General features: G+C 40.8%; 2 protein-coding genes across 4 annotated transcripts in view; both read left to right on the top strand.

Annotated features, from left to right (window-relative positions):
* Nucleotides 1-5897, top strand: part of cep350 (centrosomal protein 350) — a 31784-nt gene extending 25887 nt beyond the window's left edge. For all 3 annotated transcript variants that reach the window (XM_020080984.2, XM_020080982.2, XM_020080983.2), the window contains 4 exons: nucleotides 646-1173; nucleotides 1657-1800; nucleotides 1931-2053; nucleotides 2502-5897. In XM_020080984.2, the coding sequence (XP_019936543.2) occupies nucleotides 646-1173; nucleotides 1657-1800; nucleotides 1931-2053; nucleotides 2502-2669 (963 nt within the window). In that variant the 3' untranslated portion in view covers nucleotides 2670-5897. The remainder of the gene's footprint in view (nucleotides 1-645; nucleotides 1174-1656; nucleotides 1801-1930; nucleotides 2054-2501) is intronic.
* Nucleotides 5898-6178: 281 nt separating this feature from the next.
* Nucleotides 6179-23373, top strand: part of qsox1 (quiescin Q6 sulfhydryl oxidase 1) — a 28459-nt gene continuing 11264 nt past the window's right edge. The window contains exons 1-9 of the mRNA XM_069522037.1: nucleotides 6179-6917; nucleotides 8883-8983; nucleotides 10062-10110; nucleotides 10365-10464; nucleotides 12131-12221; nucleotides 12450-12595; nucleotides 15693-15827; nucleotides 15924-16053; nucleotides 23095-23217. Coding sequence (XP_069378138.1) covers nucleotides 6638-6917; nucleotides 8883-8983; nucleotides 10062-10110; nucleotides 10365-10464; nucleotides 12131-12221; nucleotides 12450-12595; nucleotides 15693-15827; nucleotides 15924-16053; nucleotides 23095-23217 — 1155 coding nt within the window. The 5' untranslated portion in view covers nucleotides 6179-6637. The remainder of the gene's footprint in view (nucleotides 6918-8882; nucleotides 8984-10061; nucleotides 10111-10364; nucleotides 10465-12130; nucleotides 12222-12449; nucleotides 12596-15692; nucleotides 15828-15923; nucleotides 16054-23094; nucleotides 23218-23373) is intronic.

The raw sequence follows: 23373 nt of genomic DNA, 5'->3' as shown, positions 1-23373 counted from the left end.
TGTAGCCACTGTTGTCAATGAAAAAAGAAAAATAGATACAGCTAAGCAGGTTCCTTATTGTGACTTTAAAAAAAAAAAAAAAAAAAGATCCAAGTCCAAGATGCATTTTGTGGCTTTTATTTATTGTTGAACTTATGACGGTCAACAGAAAATATCAGAGACTTACTTTAAACTGAACAGAGGAAATAGAAAAAAGGGAACTGCCCCCCTTACAGTAAAACATCTGCAGTCTAAATAAACAATTTTTAGCTGAATTTTAAATTTGACTTCTTCAGTGTTTTGTTTCATTGTGTTTTGTCATTTCAGTCTCAATAGTTAAAGATTGTGCTTGTCTTTAATGTGATTGAACTGTGGTGTTTTGATGAAGTTACTAGCAAACAGTAGTTATTGATTTGAACTGGAGAACCCTCTTGTTTTGTGGATGCTTGCAGCCAAAGTCCAACTGTGTCTGTTAACAGACTTTAGCTCTTTGCTTAAAACCTTTTGTGTCTGAAACATCAGTAACTAAGAAAAATCTTAAAGATTGGATAACAAGTCTGAAACCTTGATTTATGAGTAATGCTGCAGATAAATATTCAAATTAATTGAAATTTAGCTTGTTGACCATCAAATCATTTTTTTCTTCTTTACTTTTTTCTTCAAAAGGAGAGTCCGGTGTTGGGGGCCAGCGGTCAAGAGGAGCTTGCCAAGCGACTAGCAGAGCTGGAACTGAGTCGTGAACTGCTGGATGATCTCGGTGATGATCAGGACTGGTTTGACGAGGACTTTGGCCTCAGCTCTCGCAGGGAACAGCAGAGGCTTAAACAGAGGCAAATAGAGGAAGAGGAAGAGCTCAGGCTTGGAGGCCTAGGGAGGTCTGGCTCATCACCGTCTATGGGGGGGCTTGTCTCCTCACCGGGTGGAGAACCGCAGGTCAAGTCTCCACCTAGACCCGAGCTTCCTCTACCTCCCAAACTACCTGAGCAGCCGGCAATGGTGGTGCCCCATTCGGCTACAGAGGTGGAGAAGATGGTCCACGCAGCCACTCAGGAGATCTGGGAGAGCTGTGGCCTGGGGAGGGGGGGAGGAGTGACCCTTTCACAGCTGCCAAAGCCCAAACCTTCACATGAGTATCTGGGTAAAGAGGCGAGCTGCCAGGATCAGGAAGCCCTTTCCATCCGCAGCTACAAAAAGGTGAAAAAAACTATGTGACAAAAACGACCATACACACATCCTAGGTGGATTTTTATTGTAAAATTGAAATCTGAACAATAGAACAGGCAGACACACTTGGCATCCACCCACCAATCATGCTTGTGAAAATCAGACTGCTTCAGTAGCCAAAGGCAGCCAGACTCACACTTCATCTAAATGGGTCCACTGAGGTTAAATGCCAGATAAGTTCCCATTATTCAGCGGATTCCTCTGGCATGAGCCTCCAAATGTTTTCAAAACAACACAGCTATTTCAGTTGCCTTTGGTTACAACTGTGAGCAACCCTGTGCTAATCATACTGACAAACCACAGACTCAGACGTTGCCTCAGTTCATCTGATACCTTTCATTGAATTTTAATACCCGTGCTGTTGAGCAGTAATCATTGCTGTGTCATCCTTGTCGCAATTTATTTTATATTTGTTTAAGCTCTAGTATCTCATTGCTCTCTGTTGTTCACCAGGGTGTGTATGACCTGACATGGGAGATCCTTCAGGAAATCCATGCGGAAGATCCCAACACGGATCAGCCTCAGTGGGTCAAAGCACGACGAGTGAAGGCCTCTTACCACAGAGTTAAGTCACCAGGAGACATCACCAAAGTCCAGGTACAGTGCTTCACTCCTTACTTAAGTAGCAGTGTATTTAACAGGTTACAATAACAATACAGTCACCCAGATTCAAATGTCTGATGTCTCTTCCACATGTGATGACTAACGTTCTCACTTTGTTGAACAGGAATTCCTCGCAGCAGAGGTTCTGAAATTGTACGGTCTGGCCAAGGATCAGAGTCAGAAGACTGACTGGCAGAAGATGCTTAAATTTGGCAAAAAGAAACGGGACAGAGTCGATCACATACTGGTAGGTCCCCAAATGACTTTTTTTGAGTTATTACCTCCACCGAGGAGGTTGTTTTCACCTCGTTGGTTTGTAAGCAAGATTACACAAAAACAACTGAATGGATTTCCATGAAATTTGTTTTTCAATATTTTCACCATTCACTCAGAGAATAATTAATGGAGCTTGATGGAAATAATCGTGCATTGATATTTATTATAATTATAGGTATGTAAAATGTGACATTTTCATATAATGTCCAACATTTTTCTATCACCGACAGAACATAAGATATGGTTGATACAGGAGTTGAGAATGTAAAAGAAACTGCAATAGTCTTATTGAATTTTGCATAAAACTGAAAATGGACATGCAAACTTTAAGTCAAGACATTTTTCCCGCTTTACTCACAGTGATATGAACAACTGATGTTAGTAAGATGTGTTAGAGGTGAACCCTGTTTTTCTCTCAGGTCCAGGAACTCCACGAGGAGGAGGCCCAGTGGGTCAACTACGACGAGGACGAGCTGTTTGTCAAGATGCAGCTGGCAGACAGCATCTTTGATGCGTTGCTTAAAGACACCGCAAACACGCTGACGCAAATTTGTGACACGAGGGCCAAAAGAGATGCCCCCTCTTGACGGCTTTCCTGCTTAGATTTCAAACTACAAACCTCTAGCTCAACCGCTGTCTATCCTCACCCCAGTGAGCTCCAGCCAACCTGTCGCTGCTCGGTCTTCCACCAGCTGATGTGCCAACAGCAACCCTCAGATGCCTTCAATCCCAGCATTACCTCTCAGCTCAACTACTCCTACTTATTTCATTGATGTTAATTTGCTGAGTTTGCTTCAGCTAACTGTCGTGGTTGTAGAATTTGTTTTCACACACAAAATGCCTCCTGAGTGATCCTGAAACTTAAACACCATCTAGTCTCAGTTCTCATGTTCTCATTTCTCACCCTTTGGACTGGTCATTTTGTAAATGCCAGTGAGAGAGTGAGCAGATATTTTATAGAGTACAGTGGATTGTGCCATTTGTTTGCATTTCAAGTCCATTTATGCTGCTAAAAGGATTGTTCCACAGGTGACTAAAATATAAAACCTGCCTAGAACAAAAGTAGGTTATGTCTTTTTTTGAATCTTAAATATAAATTTGGATTCAAAAAATGTAATCGAATCGCAGAAAAAATATACAGTGTAGTCTGCATGTGATTTGACTGTGACACAATTGTTTTAACTTTGTAATCCAGCACATTAAATTAAACAGTGACTATGAGTTAAGATGTCAACTTTAAGCTTTAATCTGGAGGATTTTACTTCCGTATTGGGTGAAAAGTGAAGGGATTGCAGCCTTTTATACATAGTCGCCCATTTTAGGTGACTGTTAGTTTGCCTTAAAACAAAAAACTTTACAGGGACTTTTGGAACATAACTGACTGATTAAGACTGTAATGAATATTGAACTGTAATGAATGTGTGGACCTGAAAAGCTGCTAGTTTGTATAAACTATGTTTAGCTTCATTATCCTGCTGCTTTGCCTAATTTAGAGGGCAATGTATAGAAAGAAAATATAGCACTTCACCCAATAGGGAGAAAAACTCTGTTGAAGCTGAGAGTCAGCACTTTAACTTCATAATTATTGTTGACTGTGTGTTGTAAAACAATGAAAGTGTTACTTACATTACAAAAATACTTTCAGACGGCACTGGGATGGAACATCACTGAGTTCAAATATTATATGAAAAGTTTTTGCCTCCTTAATTATATTATTTATTGTGACAAATGTTACTCAGAGGAAACGCTTAAAGAGAAAAGAACGTTGAAAATTGTAAATGATCTCGTCAACATATAGATGAAAAGATAATTTTAACATTGTGTAAAGACAATTTAATTAAACTGTAAAAGCACAAATGTGAATGTGAACGTGGCAATAACATGATGTCAGAGGTTTAACAGGCGCTATTGATACCAGAAAAAGAACATGGGGAAGATTGTTTTAATATTTAAAAGTTGTACTGTTGAGAACTTATTGAGATTGTTTGTATGATTTCGTGGTGTCCGCAACTGTCCATTTGGTCAACACAATCACTGTGTCCCACTTCTGTGCTACATGTTCATATTTTCAAACATACACTATGTACCAGTAACTAATTGAGAACAAGTATAACTTATGGAATGACACAGGCACGCACTCAAAACACGCTTTAGTCTATAAGCGGGACGCAACAGACTAAAGCAGTTGACTTGATAGATTTAGAATCAAAGCATAGGACGGTACTGAAATGTTGGATTTCAGCCTTACTTCCTCTCAAGTTCTTTTTCTGTCTGTGACCTCAGATGACAACTGGGGCTGTCTCATTCCACCACCACTTATCCTGGAACAAGTTTCTGTAGCTGAACATTTTTTTAAGCAACCCCAAAAAACCACTTCGTCGTGCAGCGGCGTGGCTCAATGCTCTGATTGCTGAAATGTTTCACAAGATCAACAATTTGAGATCAGTCATCACCGTGTTGCCCGGACAGCAGAGTTGGTCTTTCTCAAAGTTCAGTTTAAGTGCCTCTTTAAGTTGGTTGATGTCTCAGCATCCTTTGGACCTGTTTTCTTTGAATGTCTCCTTGAACTGCTGTAAACTACCTTTTTTTTTTTTATAAACGATCCTCAAACGACTGTTCTTCCTACAGATTCTTCAGTTTCTGCCTTTCTCTGCATCCAAGCGTAGTGTAGTAGTGGTTGTTTTTATACCGTCTCATTTCCCTGTGCCTGAGGAAATCTCTGTAAAACAAATAACAGACTCACTCTAAAGGTCACCTGCTTCTTCTCCATGTCACCCTCCACCTCTGTGCATATAGACACAGTTGAGTCATCGTATTGATAAACGGTATCAGGACCTAGTTTGTGCACAGTCCACAGACATGGAACAGCTCCATGCCATGGGCTGCTCAGACTGAGTCACTGAGCTGATGAGACTGAGCATGTAGGACTTCATCTCAGGGCTTTTTCTGGCCCTTGCTGTCAACGCTGCTTTGTTCCAACAAACTGTACAAACTCATTGTGGCGTGTGTGATGGAGCGTCATCATCCTCACCGACTGTTTGGAGCTGAAGTGACCTTAAACTGTACTAAATGGTTTTTTTTCTATTCTACTGTCAGTGTTTTAACAGTTGCTAAGGTGTATGTTCAAACTGTAAATAATATAATGTAGAGAAAGACCAAAAAACGATATATGACTTGTACGTTTGGTCTGTAGGCAGATGTAACAGTGATGCTGACTCAAGTAGTACCTTTAGAGACATTTTCTACAAACCCAACAGGATTGTCCTCTTGAATTGATTGTATGTGGGAGGAAGTGAAGTTCTCCTCTGTAACTATGCAGTACTTGGTCTTATGCATCGTTTTATTTGTATGTATCCAACAACTCCTGCTGTTAGTCTCTAGATTAAAATGCATTCTCAAGAAGCTTTAAGCAGTTTGCTTTAGGACAGAGTTGCTTTTCTTCTCGAGGAGATAAAGCAACTTTACCTTTTAGATAAAGTGTGTGTGTTCTGACCCTGTTAACCGAGTTAAAATGTAGGCGGAAAATATTTGATTATCAAATGAACGCAGTCTGACTTCCCTTCTTCGTCTGTTGAAATGTTTATGAATATTTATAATAATGAGCTGTGAGTGTGCGCTAAGTGCACTTGAAGACTTGTACAATTCTTTTATGGTTGTAAATATACTGTCTTTCCAATCTGACCCGCTGTTACTGTAACCTGAATGATTGTTGTAAAATAAACACTGTTTACTTTGCAAATATGTACATAGTATATATTTGTTAACAGAAACAAACTTTGAAATTGTAAATAAAGCTTTGGCTGTTTCTAAAGGAATCTGCTGTCTGCGAGTGTTGTTGTTGTTTCGGTGTTGATAACAGGCCGCTGAGTCTCCTCCTCTCCTCACACTGATGTTTATATGCGACCAAAACCAGATGTTGAGGTTTGTCAGTGGGTTTCCATCAAAATGCAGCAGCAGGGTGATACACTGTATGTGTTTGAATGTGGGTGTGAGACTGATACATCCTGTCACGTCTCATCAAAGCACAAAACCAAAAGAAAAACAATACAGTGTACAAACTCTAAATGCATGATGGGAGCACAGAGATATAGCCACTGAGGAGCCAAGGACACATGCTCTGTTTCTCACCATGGCGATAGAAAGGCTTTTTAAAAATCTGAATATCTTGGAATTTATCAGAAATGATTAAATTCTATAATATATTTATATATTATATACTTACCTTTTAAATGTTAATTTAAAATGTAAACGTTTTGTTGGCTTTTTGTAACTTTTTATGTAACAGAAACACAAAACCTCACTCATGGACTGACTGTGAAGAGGTTGGTGTGTATGGAGCTGGTGTCTGACTCGCTGTGGGTGGTGTTTCTTTTAGTTTGGAGGAACTCCGGTCGTCAGTAGTGGGAGGAACCGGGCAGGAGGAGGCGGAGGGGGAAGTTCATTGAAGTTTAGTGACGTTGAGGTGGAAACTTGCTGAGTTCAGACCCGCGATTAAGCACCAGCTCCTCCACCACCTCCACCTCCAGCGGCAGCAGCAGCTCGCACTGGGGGGAAGATGGCGCGGAGCTGCGTCCGTGCCACGTCTCGGTTTCCTCTGCACCCCAGAGAAACGGTCACATTCGCCGCCTGGCTCTGCGTATGTCTCCTCTTACCCTCGGCTGCGGAGGCCGGACTCTACACCTCCTCCGACCAGATCATATCGCTGACTCCGGAGAACGTGGAGTCGGTGCTGGTGAACTCCACCGCGGCCACGATGGTGGAGTTTTACGCGTCGTGGTGCGGCCACTGCAGGAGCTTTTCTCCAGTCTACAAAAGTCTGGCCATTGACATTAAAGGTTGGTGTGTGGGCCTCCTGCTGCAAGTCCCCGAGCTGCAGGAACCAATCATAACTATACATGTTCTGTATTGGTTGTAAATATTTGTACTATATGCACTCATATCAGTTTTCCATCCATTAACAAGTCTCACCCATATCTCTAGTTGTCATGTAGGGCTGAGGGATACATTTAATAATCTAAGATCTGTAAAATGATTTGAGTTTAAACCCACAATCTTCACTCAAGAGCAAATGTCAGTCTTTAAATACTGAAAGAATCAATTGTCTGACATTATTGATATCGAATGGTTTTATCTTGATATAATTTTGTAATGTTATTGTCAGTGGTGGGCAAAGTATCTACTTCCTATACTTCAGTAAAAGTATGAATACCACACTGTAAAGAAGTCCTGCATTAAAAACCTCACTTAAGTATTATCGTCAAAAAGTACTCATATGAAAGGTTGACAGTTCTCATAGTGCAGTAAAAAGTCCCCCGTCAGGTTTTAATGTTATAAATTATGTTTTGGGGATTAATTTTACTGCTGCATTCATGAGTTTGTTTCATTCTACTGCTGTTGATGTTCAAGGTTGAGCTCATTTGAACCACTTTATATACTGTCGGCTAGTTTAATGCATCACATTATGTATGATCATCATATGTTTGCAGACTGACTATGCTGCAAGAAGCACCTATCTCTAAAAAGTCTATTTAAAGAGTGATTCAGATTTAGAAGGGAGAGAAGACATAAACACATAAAGGAACATTCATAATCATAGAATGTGGTGATACATGATTTTCACTGGAAAGGAAGGGCATTAAAATGATCATTTTAAAAGTAATCAGTAACTAAAACTTTAAGATAAATGTAGTAAAAACTGCTATATTGTACTCTTTGATACATTAGAGTAGAAGTGCATCATTGCTTCAAACGCAACTACTCAAGTAAAGGACAAGTACATCAAATTTGTTTTTGAGTACAGTTCTTGAGTTATTGTACTTAGTTATTGTCCACTACTGGGTCCTGTTAAGTTACACCTCCCTGATGTTTTCATCACGTGCATGCAAACAGTGAGCGAGCTGTTGTTTGTGTCTGTTAATCAGAGCATGTGATCTAATTGGAGTTTTTATTCTACTCGACACTGTGACTCAAAAACCCACCATCACGTCATCTGAGTTCGGTTTCTGGAGCTCGTGCTCCAATAGAAACATCACATCGCAGTGAGAATCAATATAATTAGGACGACAGTCAGGGGCAAAGATTCTGGTGATGGCAGAGGGCCTGACACAGTCATGGGGTATTTCAGTCTCACACAGTCAACAATGGTAACTTGGCAGGCGATGGAAATGCCTTGCCTTGGAGCTGGGAGAGAGATCTTGCTGAAATGTTATGGGAGAAATGAGGGGGAGGTCCTCAAGTCAACCATGAACCTGTGTGAGTGTATCAGCAACAATTATCTTCCTGATGAGGCCCGTCAGAGACACTGCACTTTTCTTTCCCTAATGATACGTAAAGTAAACATGGAAACAGCCCGTGCAAATCACAAAACACAACTACATGAACTTCTAATGGAAATACCTGCTATAGACGAGGTGTTAGCTATTAGCTCACTCACCACAAAGCTTGCCTGCACATCATTGTCTCTGTCACAATATGGTCTTGTGAAAGCTGCTTCTTGACCACAAACGGAAGAAACTTAACTTTTTCCTACTCATCCAGTTTGCTATTACAAATGATCCACACTAGGTTGCATTAGGAATATTGTTTTGTCCATTTCTCTTGGAAATTCCACATCGTGACAGTTTCCATGAAGCTTATCAGCAATGACATAGAGATTTGACAGGTATACAGCCAGAACCAACTATCCAGAGGGATATCTAGTCTACTTTGTTAGAGGGCCTGGAGGCCGTAGGGTTTCCTTTCTTGCAGTAGACTTAATATTTTCTGTGACTCTTTCCCTTTATTTGATGTCTTTTCTTCAGAGTGGAAGCCAGCTGTGGACCTGGCAGCAATAGACTGCGCTGTAGATGTGAACAGGAAGTTCTGTATCGTCCAGGGCATCACAGGGTATCCTACCATGAAGGTAACACTGAGCTGTCTAATGCACAAATACACGTCAAATCGTACCAAATCATCTTTATTGGCTTGGTGACATTATTGTGAAGGCTCAATTTCATGCTATACAATATTAGATTAACTTACACATCTTATTGCCTGACTGATTGTGTCCTACCACTGCTACTGAATGACACACAATACTTTTACTGAATTACAAAACCAGGAAAATCCACAGTTTTGCTTTCATTTCAGCCTCTGACATGTCAGGCTTTGCTACTCTTCTCTGTTTTACAACATTTAAATTGAATGTCTTTTATAAAAAAAGCCCATTCATTTTAATCTTGGGTTTTCAAAACTTTCCACCATTTTTCACTATTGACTTTTTACAGTTTATTTGGTAAATGAAACAGTCGATAACAGTAATAATGATAATCAATAGCTAAATCAAACGCTTAATTTTGTCGACCAAATAAGGTGTAAATTGTGAAAAAATAAGCAGGGATGATTATAATCAATTAAATTCCACAGAGACCATGTACGAGATCAAGGTAGATAGATTCTTACTCTCATGTCATGGTATGCCTTTTTCTGTCAGTAGGTGGCAGTAATAATCTGAACTGTGTCAACTAAGCATTACTCTGCTTGTGTTAGTGGCTTTGTGTTACCACTGTGTGAGTGTATTTATCATTGTAGAAGCTCTGGATGAGAATGGAACTGTAGATACTATCATGTGATCCCAGGGAGTAGAGTGAACCTAAACGCCCCAGTTTCAAACGTGTGTTTTTCTATCTTATGTGATTTCGTCAGCAGCAGTGCGAGCTCAGGCCTCTGCTCTCACTTCTGCTTCTGCTCTCTGCCGTCCAGCGAGAGAGCGATAGAAACAAAGATCTCTTTCTGTTTGAAACCACATCTGAGTTTTAACATCTGCAAATCATTTCCACCAGGAAGGATTGAGAGGTCAAGGCGGGCAGAGAGGAGCGCTGCACCGCCACCACCAAACATTACACAATGTTACTTTGCTCCTCTCATGGTCGTGTGAGGCCCGTCTGAGTTGATCTCTCTCTCACTCTTACCTAAACTCTCTCTCTTCTTTCATTTCACAGTTCTTTCATGCCTACTCCAAGGCTGACTCCAAGGGACTGACTTTCAAAGGTAAACAAGAAGCAGACTCCTCCTTAAATTGTCTTTCATGGTGAACGTGCAGTTTGAGCAGGCGTCCCATCAGAGCAGGAATATGCACACGGATCATTGTCCTATCAGACATCATTAGAACTGAGGCATGTGGCTCAGGCATGTGACTGTGCACCATTCATTTCACACTTACCTAATGTTCTAGTGACCCGCATCAGTATGTATACAGTGAACTTAGGAACAAACAGTGAACTGTGTTGCCCTTTGACCTCCAGGTTTTCCCCGCGATGTTCAAGGTCTCAGACACAGGATCATAGACAAACTAGAAACCCAAATGCCCTGGCCCCCTGCCTGCCCCCCACTGGAGCCCACCAGGTAAAGAAACACAAACACTTCGATTTAGATTCTATAAAGTGATTGTTGAAGGTTTTTGTTTTGTCCTGTCATTATACCTATTTAGCTGTGTTTGTCAAATCGATGACATTAACCTAGAACTAGCTCTAAACCTGCCTGTTTGGAATGAGCTGTTTGTTTGTTATGTGTTAATGCTCTGCAACTACTTCACAATTAATCCTTGTCATTAGAGTCCACATGAGTCCTCCTCAAGCAGTTTTACAGTTTACTGTCACTTTTTATTGTTTGTGTGCTGGAGGCTTTGAGCAGAGCTTTTTATGAACAGTCTATGGTAAATGGTTGTATCTATATAGCGCTTTTCTAGTCTTGAAGACCACTCAAAGCGCTTTACACTACAGTTTGCCATTCACCCATTCACACACACATTCATACATACAGTGCATCTAGAGTAGCACTTTTATTGTTGTTCTATGAGGGGCAATTCGGGGTTCAGCATCTTGCCAAAGACACTTTGGCATGCAGATGGGAAGACTGGGAATCGAACTTCCGACCTTCTATGGTGAAGAGTGACGTCAGAAAACTTTGTGTTCGTCCTACCTGGCTTATCTGATTTTATAGTCAATGTTTTTCATAGAGTGAAACAGAATTATCTTTGTTATTGTTCACGTGTGGTTTATATCTAAGTTTATTTGGTTTAGTTAACTGGCATTGCTTTTTTATGCAGTACAGTGGGATTAGAAGGTAGATATATTTTTATTGTCAAAGTATATTAAGTACTATGTTTGCATTATTTCCACAGTGTTATTGTCGTATGTCATAGTAAAATGAGTGAACTTACCATCGGTTTACCATTTAATCTGTTTAGTCAATGTGCTGAAATGCAGTCTACTTCTGTTTCCATAATTCCTCCACAGGTGTCTGGATTCTGAATCCACATTCCCATCATGCTGCATAAATCTATCTGACCTCGTATTTGACTGCTGCAGGAATCTGCACTGCTTTTTATTTATCATCTAAATAACTAGTGATTAATGATCGGTCTGTTTATTTAATGAATATAAGTCTTTTAGTTTGAACCTGTGAGGTACCAACATGTTTTCACTCGCAAGAATCTTGTTACTTCATCACTCTGCTCTGCTCATGTACATAACCACACACATGCACTGTACATGCAGTTTATTATCATGATGGTGGAGCAGGAAAAGGAAGCAGTGACTCAACTTTATTTCTCCTTTTACATTTAAAGGGGAAGTACCCTTCATTTCAGAGTCAAGTTTTCTCCTTTTCTTCTTCTTCTTCTTATGATGAAAATAATGGAAATGAGATAACAAGAAAAACCAAATCCAAAAGTACAGTTACATGAAAGCAGATATCTTACTGGGAAGCATCTTAGCTGGAATGTTAGTATGGGGATTGTGGAAAGAGCCAGATTGACTCAAATATCAGAAAGAGGCTCATACTAAGGAAATTGTGCAATTTATTTTCAGTATGTCCTTTTATAAGATAAAGTATGTCCATACAATTCTGTAGTTACTTCATTCTTCTGTTGGATCTCTATTAGATCAATATTTAATCCCTTTAAGCTTTACTGGTGATTACTGGCTCCTAAAGGCTCAACTTTAGTCTGAACTCCAGTTACAGTACATATTATGTGTCTTACATGGTTTGTCTGCTCCTCTCTCTCCAGCGAAGCAGAGCTCGACAGCTTCTTTGAGACAAACAATGTTCAACACCTGGTCCTGATCTTTGAAGAAGCCAACTCCTATATCGGCCGAGAGGTAACAGCTTGTGTTTCCATCAGCCCGAGCTGTGTGTGTCTCTAGATTATCACATCCTTTTGGGGCAGGAGGAGATGTTTGCTTTGAAAACAGCTGAATATACTGTAGTTAACCAGTCTACTATACAAATACTGATATACTGTATTACACAACAAATAATGTCAGTATGTTGAAATGTGTGTGTGTGTGTGTGTGTGTGTGTTCGTGTCTGTGTGTGTGTGTCTTCAGCTTACCCTGGACCTGTTACAGTTTGAAAACATTGCCGTGCGGAGGGTCCTGAGCACCGAGAAAGGACTGGTGACCAAACTGGGAGTGACTGAGTTCCCATCGTGTTTCCTCTATTATCCTGGAGGCAACTTCACCAGACTCCACGTGTGAGTATCTGCAGCACATCTGTGTTTTAAACCTTGACTGAAAAATAAATGCTTTATATTTTCATGTCAAATCAGCATGTGAGGATTGTGTGAGTCTGCTCGACTGGGATCTGTTGGCCGTCCCATGAGTTGTGTTGCACCTGAGAGAGGTCATATCTTGAGCAGGGATTTTAACATTAGGGCATCTGGGAAAAGGAAATTAAAAGACAAAGCACCAAAATTTTGGGAGATGTGAAATTATGTTTGCCAGTGCCAGGACAAATTTTGAACTTGCACAGTGTTTCCGATGCTCTTTGACATTGAACTACCAATGAGGGCCACATGAGAAGGAAGTCAGCACTGGTGGAGACTCACTACCTGAAGGTTTTATTCTTTGTTTGCTCTAAAAAAGACAAACCTACTATGTAAACACACAAATGGACGAGGACAGATTAGAATCTGGCTGTTATAGGAACCAAAGATAAACAGTATGATCACCTACAGGATGTGTGTCATCTTCACTTTGCCACTGCCCATTGTTATGTGTGGTGTACATGACAGTTCACTGGTACAAATTGGATAGAAAAACAATTTTGTTACTGTTCACAAGTGCAACATGCTACCTTGGCAAATTCTACACAAAACTGTATGTCCAACTGTATTATTAACCTGTTGCAAGTCTAGCAAACAGTTAGAAACATAGAATAGAGACTAGTTCAAGTTGAACCAGGTCACCAAGGAGACGTGGAGACAATTTATTATATGTAAGTTTCTACTGTAGCTAGCACAAGCATCAACAGCTGTATAATCAACTTAATTGATGTGAGTAAGACGTTAGTATGCACCCGCTAGGCAGCTCTACTTCTTCGTCCTCTCCATAGACTGTTTATGAAGATGGACGATGCGTCTCCACCTCCTTCCACTATCAAGAAATGAAGCCATCTTGGGCATCGGGAGCCAGAGTCTTGACCTTTCCAGAGCTGTCATGATGTCCATATTTATATACAGGATATATTTGTTTTGGACTCAGAGCAGACTGAATACTTCAGTGACTCCTTACCGCAAACAGGATTGTGAGTAAGGATGGGACATGGCTAGCTGGTTAGCATGCTCATTTGAGTAGAAGACAAGGAGTGATAGAAATAGAAGCAAAACAAGATGCTGTTGGCGTGTAAAGGTTTGACGCTAAACTCCACAACATTTCTGCTAAATTGAAACCGATGCTAATGTTGCATATCAGACCTTTAAATTTTTCTGAGAAACAAACATTTTTAAAAGCAATGAGCGGAGGTGTGAGGCCAGGGAACAGCTGTTTTGCATATTTTGTTCCATACCAGTTACTCTTGAGTGTAAATTGTCTTTAGCTCCATGTGAAACATACAAACACCAAAGTTTACTCCCCTTCACTCTCTATTGTTCCACGTGTCACAACTTTGCTTTCTCCTCAAAAGCATCTTGGTGTGTGCTCATTATCTGAACCCTATTCATGAGAATACTTTTAAACATCTGGCCTCTTAATGGGATCAGAGCATCAAAATCTCTCCCATTATTCACCATCATAAAGCGACGCTGATCATTCCTCACCCTGCAAATTCATCTGCTGTTTCTGCCTCTTTGTTTGGCCGTTTCAATAACTTGGCATGCAAAGAGGACTCTTTTTAGTTGACAAATGCAAAAAGGAAATGATTTATTGCCGATTTATTTATTCACCCTCCATCTCTCCCCTTCCAACCCCCCTCATCTCCATCACTGTACAGAGGGGAGGTTTTTTAATTTCTTGCATGAAAACAATGCCATTGCTTTTCTGGCTTCACCTGCCAAACAAGCCCCAGCCGCACACGGCGACAGATGGCCTCCCATCATCACTGAATGTCTGATTGGTCCTGGGAGAGCGTGTGCAGCGCGTGTCTGCGTATGACTGTGTGTGTGTGTGTGTGTGTGTGTGTGTGTGTGTGTGTGTGTGTGTGTGTGTGTGTGTGTGTGTGTGTGTGTGTGTGTGTGTGTGTGTGTGTGTGTGTGTGAGTGTGTGTGAGTGAGTGAGTGAGTGTGTGAGACAGAGAGAGAAAGCGTGCAGGGCGTCTCACATCCGTCATGCATGTAATGTGTACTGGTCCCAGGTGAATGCATTCCCTCCCAGCCCACCCTGATGCCTGCCTGCCCGACAGCCCTGGGGGACTGCTGGATGAATGGCTCTCCCCTCACATCTGTACACTCCCACCAGACACGCAGGTGTAATTGAGTCCCGGGCTGGTGTGAGTGAGCGCAGGCCCAGAGTATCCATCCTCCTTATTACCATCCTGTTGCAGTTTTACGATGCTCTCTCTCCCTTACTCTCTCTCGCAGCGTGCGTTACAAGGGGAGAAAGCAAATGAGAGGAGGATGTGAGGGGTGGAGTGAGAGGTAGAGGTAGAGAGAGGTAGAGAGAGAGAGAGAGAGAGAGAGAGAGAGGGGTAGAGATGGAGAGCATTAATGGCCATGGACCAGTTACAGGGTTATCACATGGCTAAATGACCAGCAATCTCTCTCTCTCTCTCTCTCTCTCTCTTTCTTTCTCTCTCACAGTCTCTCTCTCTCTCTCTCGTGGTTCCATGCTACCTTGGCACCATCTGCTCAGTATTCAAAATGCAATCCCATAAGTGTGTAAAATATATGGCCACAAAAAATACAGGTCATGAAATATTTTTTCATAGCAGACGATGGCTGAAACAATGGACAAGAGTGTGTTTTTTTTAGGTCCCTTGCAGGTTTGGAGCCATGTTCTGAGCACAAAGCTGTGCAAACTTAGTTACCTGCAAACTTAATGACATGGACAGGTAATTGCAGAGTATACAGGACGAGAGCTCTCTCTCTTAGGGCCATCAACACTTCTATGACTTCTCTTCTGGGAAGGTTTTCCACACAATTTTGGAACTTGGCTCAAGCAACTTTTGGTCGCTGAAATGAGTCACTTCATCCCAAAGGTGTTAGATTGGATTAAGATCGGGGGAAGTTTTCCCACTTCAGACTTGACAAACCAAAAAAAGACTTAACAAAAAGCACAAAAAACCTACTACTGTAGGTCTTACAGTAAATGTTGAGTGACCTAAGGGTCAGTCTCACCTGTGCTTCTCTCTCACAGCAACGCTGAGGCTCGTACTTTCTACTCTTACGCCATCCAGAGGCTGCCAGGGGTGATGCGGTCAGGAAAGCCTCCATCAGTCATCAGAGTTGCCCCTAGCAACAGCACAGAGGATCCCTGGAGACCATTCAACAGGTGTGAACAAGATACATAACTGATGTTTGTCAGATTTTCTTATTGTGTACATGAATATATATATATGTGTGTATTTGTTTGTGATTGTGTGTCCAGTTCCAGGGTGTACATGTTGGACCTGGAGTCGACGCTGCACTACTCCCTACGTGTGGAGGTGGCAACTAACACCATCATTAGAGGAGAGGCCCTGATTTCTCTCAAGCAGTATGTTGCTGTCTTGGCTAAGGTAAAGTTCCCAGTGAGAGCAATGCATGCACATGATTTTAAAGCTCATTGTTTTAGTTAAAGGTTAATCAGAGACTCTAAATTGAGCGTAGGTGTGAATGTAAGGGAGAATGGTTATTTGTCTGTATGTTGTATGACCTGCGATATGCAGGTGACCTGTCAACGATGTTCCTCACCTCTCACCCAGGGTCAGCTGGGATTGGATCCAGACCTCTGCCTGGATAAGCGATATTGATGATGAATGGATGGATTGTTTAAGTTATGAATATAAAAACAGGTGAACATTTCTAAGTAGAATGGCACTCATGGAGCACCTACCATTACCAAGGCCCAAAAGCTTTTTGGATTGTTTAAAATTCATTAGAACTGGATTTGAATTTGGATCTGCATACACTCAAAAAATAAATCCCCTAAATATGACAGATTTTTCCTTAAGATATATAAATTATTATCTTAGAAACAACATAACCTCCTTTGAGGTAAAAATCACGATACGTATGGCTAAGAATTCAAATCTGCTGTGGAAATATCAAGCACAAACCATTCATTATACTCTTAATTGGAGGAATCTGGGGCATCATAATTATAAGCAGCGTTTACATTCCTTCCCCCATTTTAATCTTTAATGCTTGTTACAAGAAACATTATCTGTCTCACCTAAGGACTTTGTTAACTAGAATGACACTCGGTAGAGCGCATACCTCCACCAAGGCCCAACAGTCCCATCAAATTCAATCAATCTGCATCAAATTTCACACACACATAGATATCACTTACCTAAATATATCAAGATCCAATAATTATTCACTGAAAATACTGTGAGAATGTTGATCTGACAATGTTAAAGAAAGTTACAAAATTTCTGGATCCACTCCTTGATCTGGATGCGCACCAAAATGGAATGGATGTTTCCCTGGTCCATTCTGTATCCTTTCAGCAGTTTCGTGTAAATCCGCTCAGTTGTTTTTGTGTAATCTTGCTTACAAACATAAAAACCATCCAACAAACAAATAACCATAACCTCCTTGGCAGAGATAACAGTGGTGACCAAGAAAGACAAAATCTTTGGGATGTATGTAAGTGCAAATAAGTTTAAAACAAAAATAATTTTAAAAATGTTTTTAAAGTGTTGCACTTTCATTTTGGAAGCTTCCAGGGCATCTTGTCATTAACGGAGGACATTCACAGCCAACAGAATAATGCTGTTACAGCAGGTCACCACTGGGTGGAGAGTGAGACAGAGGAATAGTTCACTGTAGATTTGAGTTGATGTTTATTCAGCATCAGGTTCCCTCTTTATAACATGTTGTTTTAGTCATTAAGCATCCATTAAATTATTCTGCAAATTTACCCCAATTGATTGCTTTGGTGTTTTTCACCATGCGCTCACATTTAGACATATTACTGAAAAGCAGAAGTGATTGACTGGAGCCGCATCACAAAGACTCTCCTGGGTATAGTTGACCCTCTTGATGTTGGCTCGCTGTGGGAACCTCCCAGGGGGATTGAAGCGTGGCTGCCATCCACCCACCGCCCACACGCGTCGCACAGATGCATTCGTATCATGCACTAGAAAACCTGGCTGGGATGCCCTGACCACTGCTCCTCCTCCCTCATGCTGTATCCTCACTTCTGGCTTCACACAAGCATTAGTGTAAATACTCCAAAAACACCCACTCTCCCCCTGGATCTTCCCCCCTCCATTTCTCCTGTCTTTTACCATCCTCTATTCAATATCACCCTCCCTTACTTGTTTCCTAATTTCCACTTTGCCCTCTTGGATTCCACTTTTGTAAGTTTTTTCAAATTTCCTCTGAATTTTATAATCTCTTTCTTTCTTTTCCTCACTGTCTTCAATCTTTTTTTGTTACTGATAACACTGCCTCGCTGAAGTGTGCCACCCAAGCAAACATGTTGCGATGATGAGGCCTGACCTGCTAGCCCTGTCCCTATTGGCTACGCACCAGGCTGTCTCACTGGCTTGGTCTGCCACCAATCTCTCTGATTATATCTCACTCTCTAGGGAGGTGTTGTAGCAAGCTGGTGTGTATCCATGTATGTGTGTGTATGCCAGGGGTGTGTGTGGCGCAGCACTGTGGCCTCCCATTAGCTTCGGTTTGTTTAGTCAATAGCGGTAGGTCCCAGTGGTATTTTTAGCCTGTCCCCCCCACCAGAATGGAGCAGCCACTCAGCGGGGCTTTGTGCAGCTGAGGAGAGAGTCCGTCATTGTGTTTCTTGGTTTGGGACTTGTGACGGCCGCTATTGATGTTTGACCGAGCACACGTGCTGCAAAGAATCCTTGTAGTCGGCCGGCTTGTTAGGAGCAGTTAACTTAAGATGAGCGGGTAGTTTGTGACACAGGGTGGTGAATGAAAAATAGATTCTGGATGAGAGTGGCTGATAAATTTAAAGTTGTGTGTAATTTCTTTTGTCACATTTTCACATGATGCAGTTTCTGGATTTTAAAAAATTTAAGTTAATTTATTTCTCATTTAGAATCCTTTTTTCCTCTTTATTCAAATGAGTGTTGCAGAAATGACCTCACTGTTCTTGATTACTACAATATGTAAAATGTGACACCTGAACCCCCCCCACATGAGTCATGTGATTAGATGAGAGTGAAAGTGACTCACGAGGTTTGACCACAGTGTGGTGTCACCGCCTCACACACGTGACGCATTCACTGAACCTCATTGTGCTTTTTAATATATAACAATTAGTAGAAGGTGCATTTGCATGCGTTGGTGTGTGAAGCTTCATGTGCAGTTTACGATTATTCTCATTAGCAGATAAATTATTAGTGGAGAAGTTATTTTCTGGATTAATCCTGTTTTCAGTGACACAAAATGTAGAAATAAAGAAAATCTTGAACATTAAATATTTAAAAAAATTTTGTGAAAGTGACTTAAATATATAAATATTTACCAGTCGTTTTTCTCAGAATTGATTAATTACTTCAAACTGTTTTGGCTCTAAATGTGTATTTAATGCATTTTTGGGAGTAGGTCTGTGTAAATGTATATTTATTTGTCTCCTCTGTTTTTTCATCTTCTTAGCATGGCCCCGAAAAAATTACAATCTTGCATATCCAAGAATTATAAATCCATGAATCGCTTGTTTCTCTATGATCCACAATCATCCGATCATTGCGTCTCTATCCAAATGTAAACGTGAGGGTTGTTTTTTTCTTTTTTCTTTTTTTTATTTGGACCCGGTCATAATATTAGTAGATTTACTGTCTTGTCAGGCCGGAGCCGGATTTATGAATCCTCTACATGTATATGAGGATTAAAAAAAGTGGATCCTTGGAAGCATGAGAGCATTACAGCGAGGTTTTTAAGGATTACACCTCTATCCTGCTTTTCTTGAAAGAAGCCTTTCAGCCCAGAGGGGACATTGGGGCACGGGAATAAAACAAAACGGGGGGGGTTGGCCTAAAGAGACAGAGGCTCAGAACAGGATGTACAGAAATGTCTCTCATAACAAAGATTCTTAAAAATCAGCTGTCTTTATTTATGGGTCATATTACTGCTTTAATAACTAATTTTCAATGTAGTCGACAGTAGAAAACAATTAAAAGTGTGCTGGTAAAGTTTTTCTTGGTTTGTGACACGTGCTTGCGGCGCGCCCCCCTGTGCATCCTCGGGTGGATTGAAGTTGGATTAATACCAAGGGGCTTCACCTCTGTCTTCCTCCCCCGGCCATGGCCTGGTCTGTGCTGCAGCCAACAGATGCCTCCCTCATGGGACCATCACCACAAGGAGCTTGTGGTTTCTCAAGTGCTGCTGATACTAATCGGATCATGGATGACATATTGCCGGGGTGAAGGGGATTGTCATGGTCCAACTGGGAATGGGGCCAGAGGGGGTACAGGGTTAGATGAGGGGACACGTGTTTGTGTGTGTGCGTGTTTGTTTTTCTCAAGACGAAAAGGACAGATTTGAAGTGGAAGTGGAAAGATGGTAAAATGAAAACTACTTGGAGAAAAGAGAAAATAAAGTTAATTTGACGATAAATGATCAATGGAGTTCAAGATTACATTTTTCACAAATTCAAAAATTTGTATTGGCCATGTTAGCTGATACAAATATATTTTGTGTCACATTTCTGATTGGGTTTCTCTTGGTGTTCTCAAAAATCCCTGCACTTTAACTCTAATGATTCATTACACTTAATGGTGACCTTGTCAGTGTCAGAAAATAAAAACAAATAATTTCCTCTGGAAAGTTAATTACGAGTAACCTTTGTGAGTCCACCAAATTAAATTCAGATTGTCGTACTGTTGCTTGAAAAGATTCACCATTATTTCAGTGCAACCCACTTGATGGGGATTTTTAAAATCATCCCTGGCACGTAAAACATTTTAAGCTACTAATTAGTGATATGCTGTAAATATGGTGGCTGATGTGTTGTTCACCATAGATGGTCAAGACCAGGGAGGTTTGGTAGGAGGTTACAAAAAAATGGATGAATGTAAAAGAATACATCAAGCGATTAAGTTGAACAGAGTGTGCACCAATGATTATACATTTTAAAAGTTGAACCTGTGCCTTGTGTTTTTAGTGGATCACCAGAGAACCAGAGGGCTCATGAATAGTGTTGCTCCGGTGACGCTGAGCTAAGTCCATTAGCTGGAAACACCTGCGTTTTCTCTTCTGGTTAAATTCATATGGCTGCTTAATGAGCTTTTGTGACTGGTTGACGTTCAGACCCCAGATCCAAACCTAAACCCATTATATCACACTCCCAGTAGTGAGAGGCTGACATCACCAGCCTTTGTCTGCTCGATACATCCCACCTTTAGTACTTTGTTTGTACTAGAGACACACACACTCTGCATTTGCTGATGCGTGGATACAAAATAGTGTTTTCTTTTCATTTATAGTTATCTATAATAAAGATATACTGTAAAACTGTAATATCATACCTCTATTAAATTTTTTTTTTTATAAGGGTTGAGAGCAACAATTAATGACTCATTGACAAATATTTCCCTTTATTATCAAACAATTTATCAATATCTCTTACTTCTAATATTGGTATTGGCACATCTATATACATACATTAGGGGGGTCAATTGTACATTTTTCATTTGCTACTGACAATTTATGATTCTGAACTTAAACTGAAATTCAAATTAAAGTGAAAGAGTAACGATAAAAAATGTTTTTTTAAATCTGAAATCTTTTCTACAATACTAATGTAGGGGCAGATCATTTCACAGTGATGTTGTGTGTTATCCATCATTTTACAAGTAACTTTTGACTGTGCAAAACATATTGAGAAACTGTCTGAATAGTGAGGTTAAAGTGATTCCAACATCTGAGAGAAAAATAATTTCCTGCAGGCCGAGCAGATGAAGGGTTAAAGGTTCTGTGCTGCTCTGGTGTGAGGGTAAAGATAAGGGACAGGGCAGCGCTGTGTTCACCTTGGACAAGAAGGTTTAGGCAAATCACCGGGGGTCTGGTTAAGTGGTCAGGGTGGAACACGCAGATCCTGTTAGAGGAGCCATGAATGGACGGCTGAGCCACAGACTGTGTGTGTGAACGCCAGTGTGTGCAGGTGTGTTTGGTGAACAGATGGTGGAATCAAAAAGACCCAGTAATGCAATTCAAGACAGGTCCACTCCACATATTGCTTGACACCAGCTCTGTCTGTCTTCTGCTTTTTCTGTTTTTCTTAGATTATGTACATTTTCTCAGTCTTTTAAGGGAACTAAATATTAGAACTAAAGTTACCATGGGAGTTGTCCTGTTGTTTCAGTTTTGGAAAAAGCTTGATCCCTGTAATGTGTCTATGTCTTGGAGACAGAACCATTATCTCAAACTGTTCCACAGAGAGGCTTACTGTAAAGAAGAGGAAGCACATTTAGCTGAAATGTCTTCAGCCGCTTTACTGTCAGCACACTCGAGACATCAGCTGTGGCTTTTGTCGGCGTTGTGTGTAAAGACATGTTTGTCTTTGTCCGTCCTCGCTCTGTCATCACTGGTCTCAAACGCACATCAGCTGGATTTCCTCTGCAAGTCGAGGTGTCACGTTTCCTCCCAGCTGTGGAGTTGCCATGGCAGTGCAGGTTTGAATAGAAGTAAATACTCAACAGGACAAAGCCACGAGTAGACGGTGGCTAAGTGGTGTTAGCGGCTTAGGAAATGGATCTTAATGAAGGAAAAGGCTTAAGCTCAATTGTTGTTGTCACATTTAGGGAGATTCTTGAGCGGTGCTGGGAAGGAAAAACACTCAGACCACAACTTTTGCGTTGCACATAAACACTTCTTGAGGATGAGCTGGAGACTGACTGTGAACACTGGGTTTTATGAAGTCAAGTCAAAGTTTATTTACATATCACATTCAGAATAACCACAGTTGACACAACACAAGTGCTGAGCCGGCTTATAATATGAAAAAATATATATTTATTTATTTATATATAAACAGAGAATAAATATGTCAAACATCATAACATTTAATAATTAAAGTATTGCACAAGAGCAGACGAAATCAAGGTCTTAAACTCAACTTGAATTGTAAAACCAGTGAGAAGAAGTGGGTCTTAACAATGATTGAAAGGTTTCGAGGGCCGGAGCTGTTCTGATATGAAGAAGTAAACTGTACCAGAGAGAAGGGGCAGCCACTGCAAAGGCCTGTACCCCCTTTTTTTTTTGCCTTGATCCCAGAAGCATCCAGATGCATTTAGACGAAGGCTTAGGTTTGCTATATATATTGCTAGTGATCAATTTAAAATTGGACATCCCAGTAATGCCTAATATGCACAGATCCATCTTTCTAATGTGACTTCATGCTGGTTTTTATTCTTCTACAATAGCATATTAATCGAATTTGGGTTTTGTGTTATTTGTTGAAAAACATTAAGCGATTTGAAGATATCACTTTTCTCAGAGATTTTATTGTCCAAAGTTCTAATCTGATACTTTACTCACTTTGAGAGGAATTGATAATGACAGTAACTCTCTCCACACCTTGTTTGCACCATAATGGAGTAATTAATTTGTTTCCACTGTGCTCTGCTGTTTTGCGCCTGCAGTACTTTCCAGGCCGTCCCATGGTGATGAACCTGTTGAAGAGTTTAAGCTCCTGGCTACAGAGCCAGACTGGAGATGAGATTTCCTACGAGGCCTTTAAAGAGATACTGGATAACTCAGCACAGGTAAGTCAAGACAGAGACATCAGCTGTTTTCAAACATGTTTGCATTTCAATCTTTTGGTTTTTCAGTTTTTCATCTGTTGCATCTTACACGTTATCAACACACCCACTGGCCTGGGGTGAATCTGCAGGCATAATCCTGCTGTATTTACATATGAG

Source organism: Paralichthys olivaceus, chromosome 3 (assembly GCF_024713975.1).
Source record: "Paralichthys olivaceus isolate ysfri-2021 chromosome 3, ASM2471397v2, whole genome shotgun sequence".
Taxonomy (NCBI): Eukaryota; Metazoa; Chordata; class Actinopteri; order Pleuronectiformes; family Paralichthyidae; genus Paralichthys; species Paralichthys olivaceus.
Note: the sequence above shows the minus strand (reverse complement) of the source record. Positions and strands in the feature narration are given on the sequence as shown.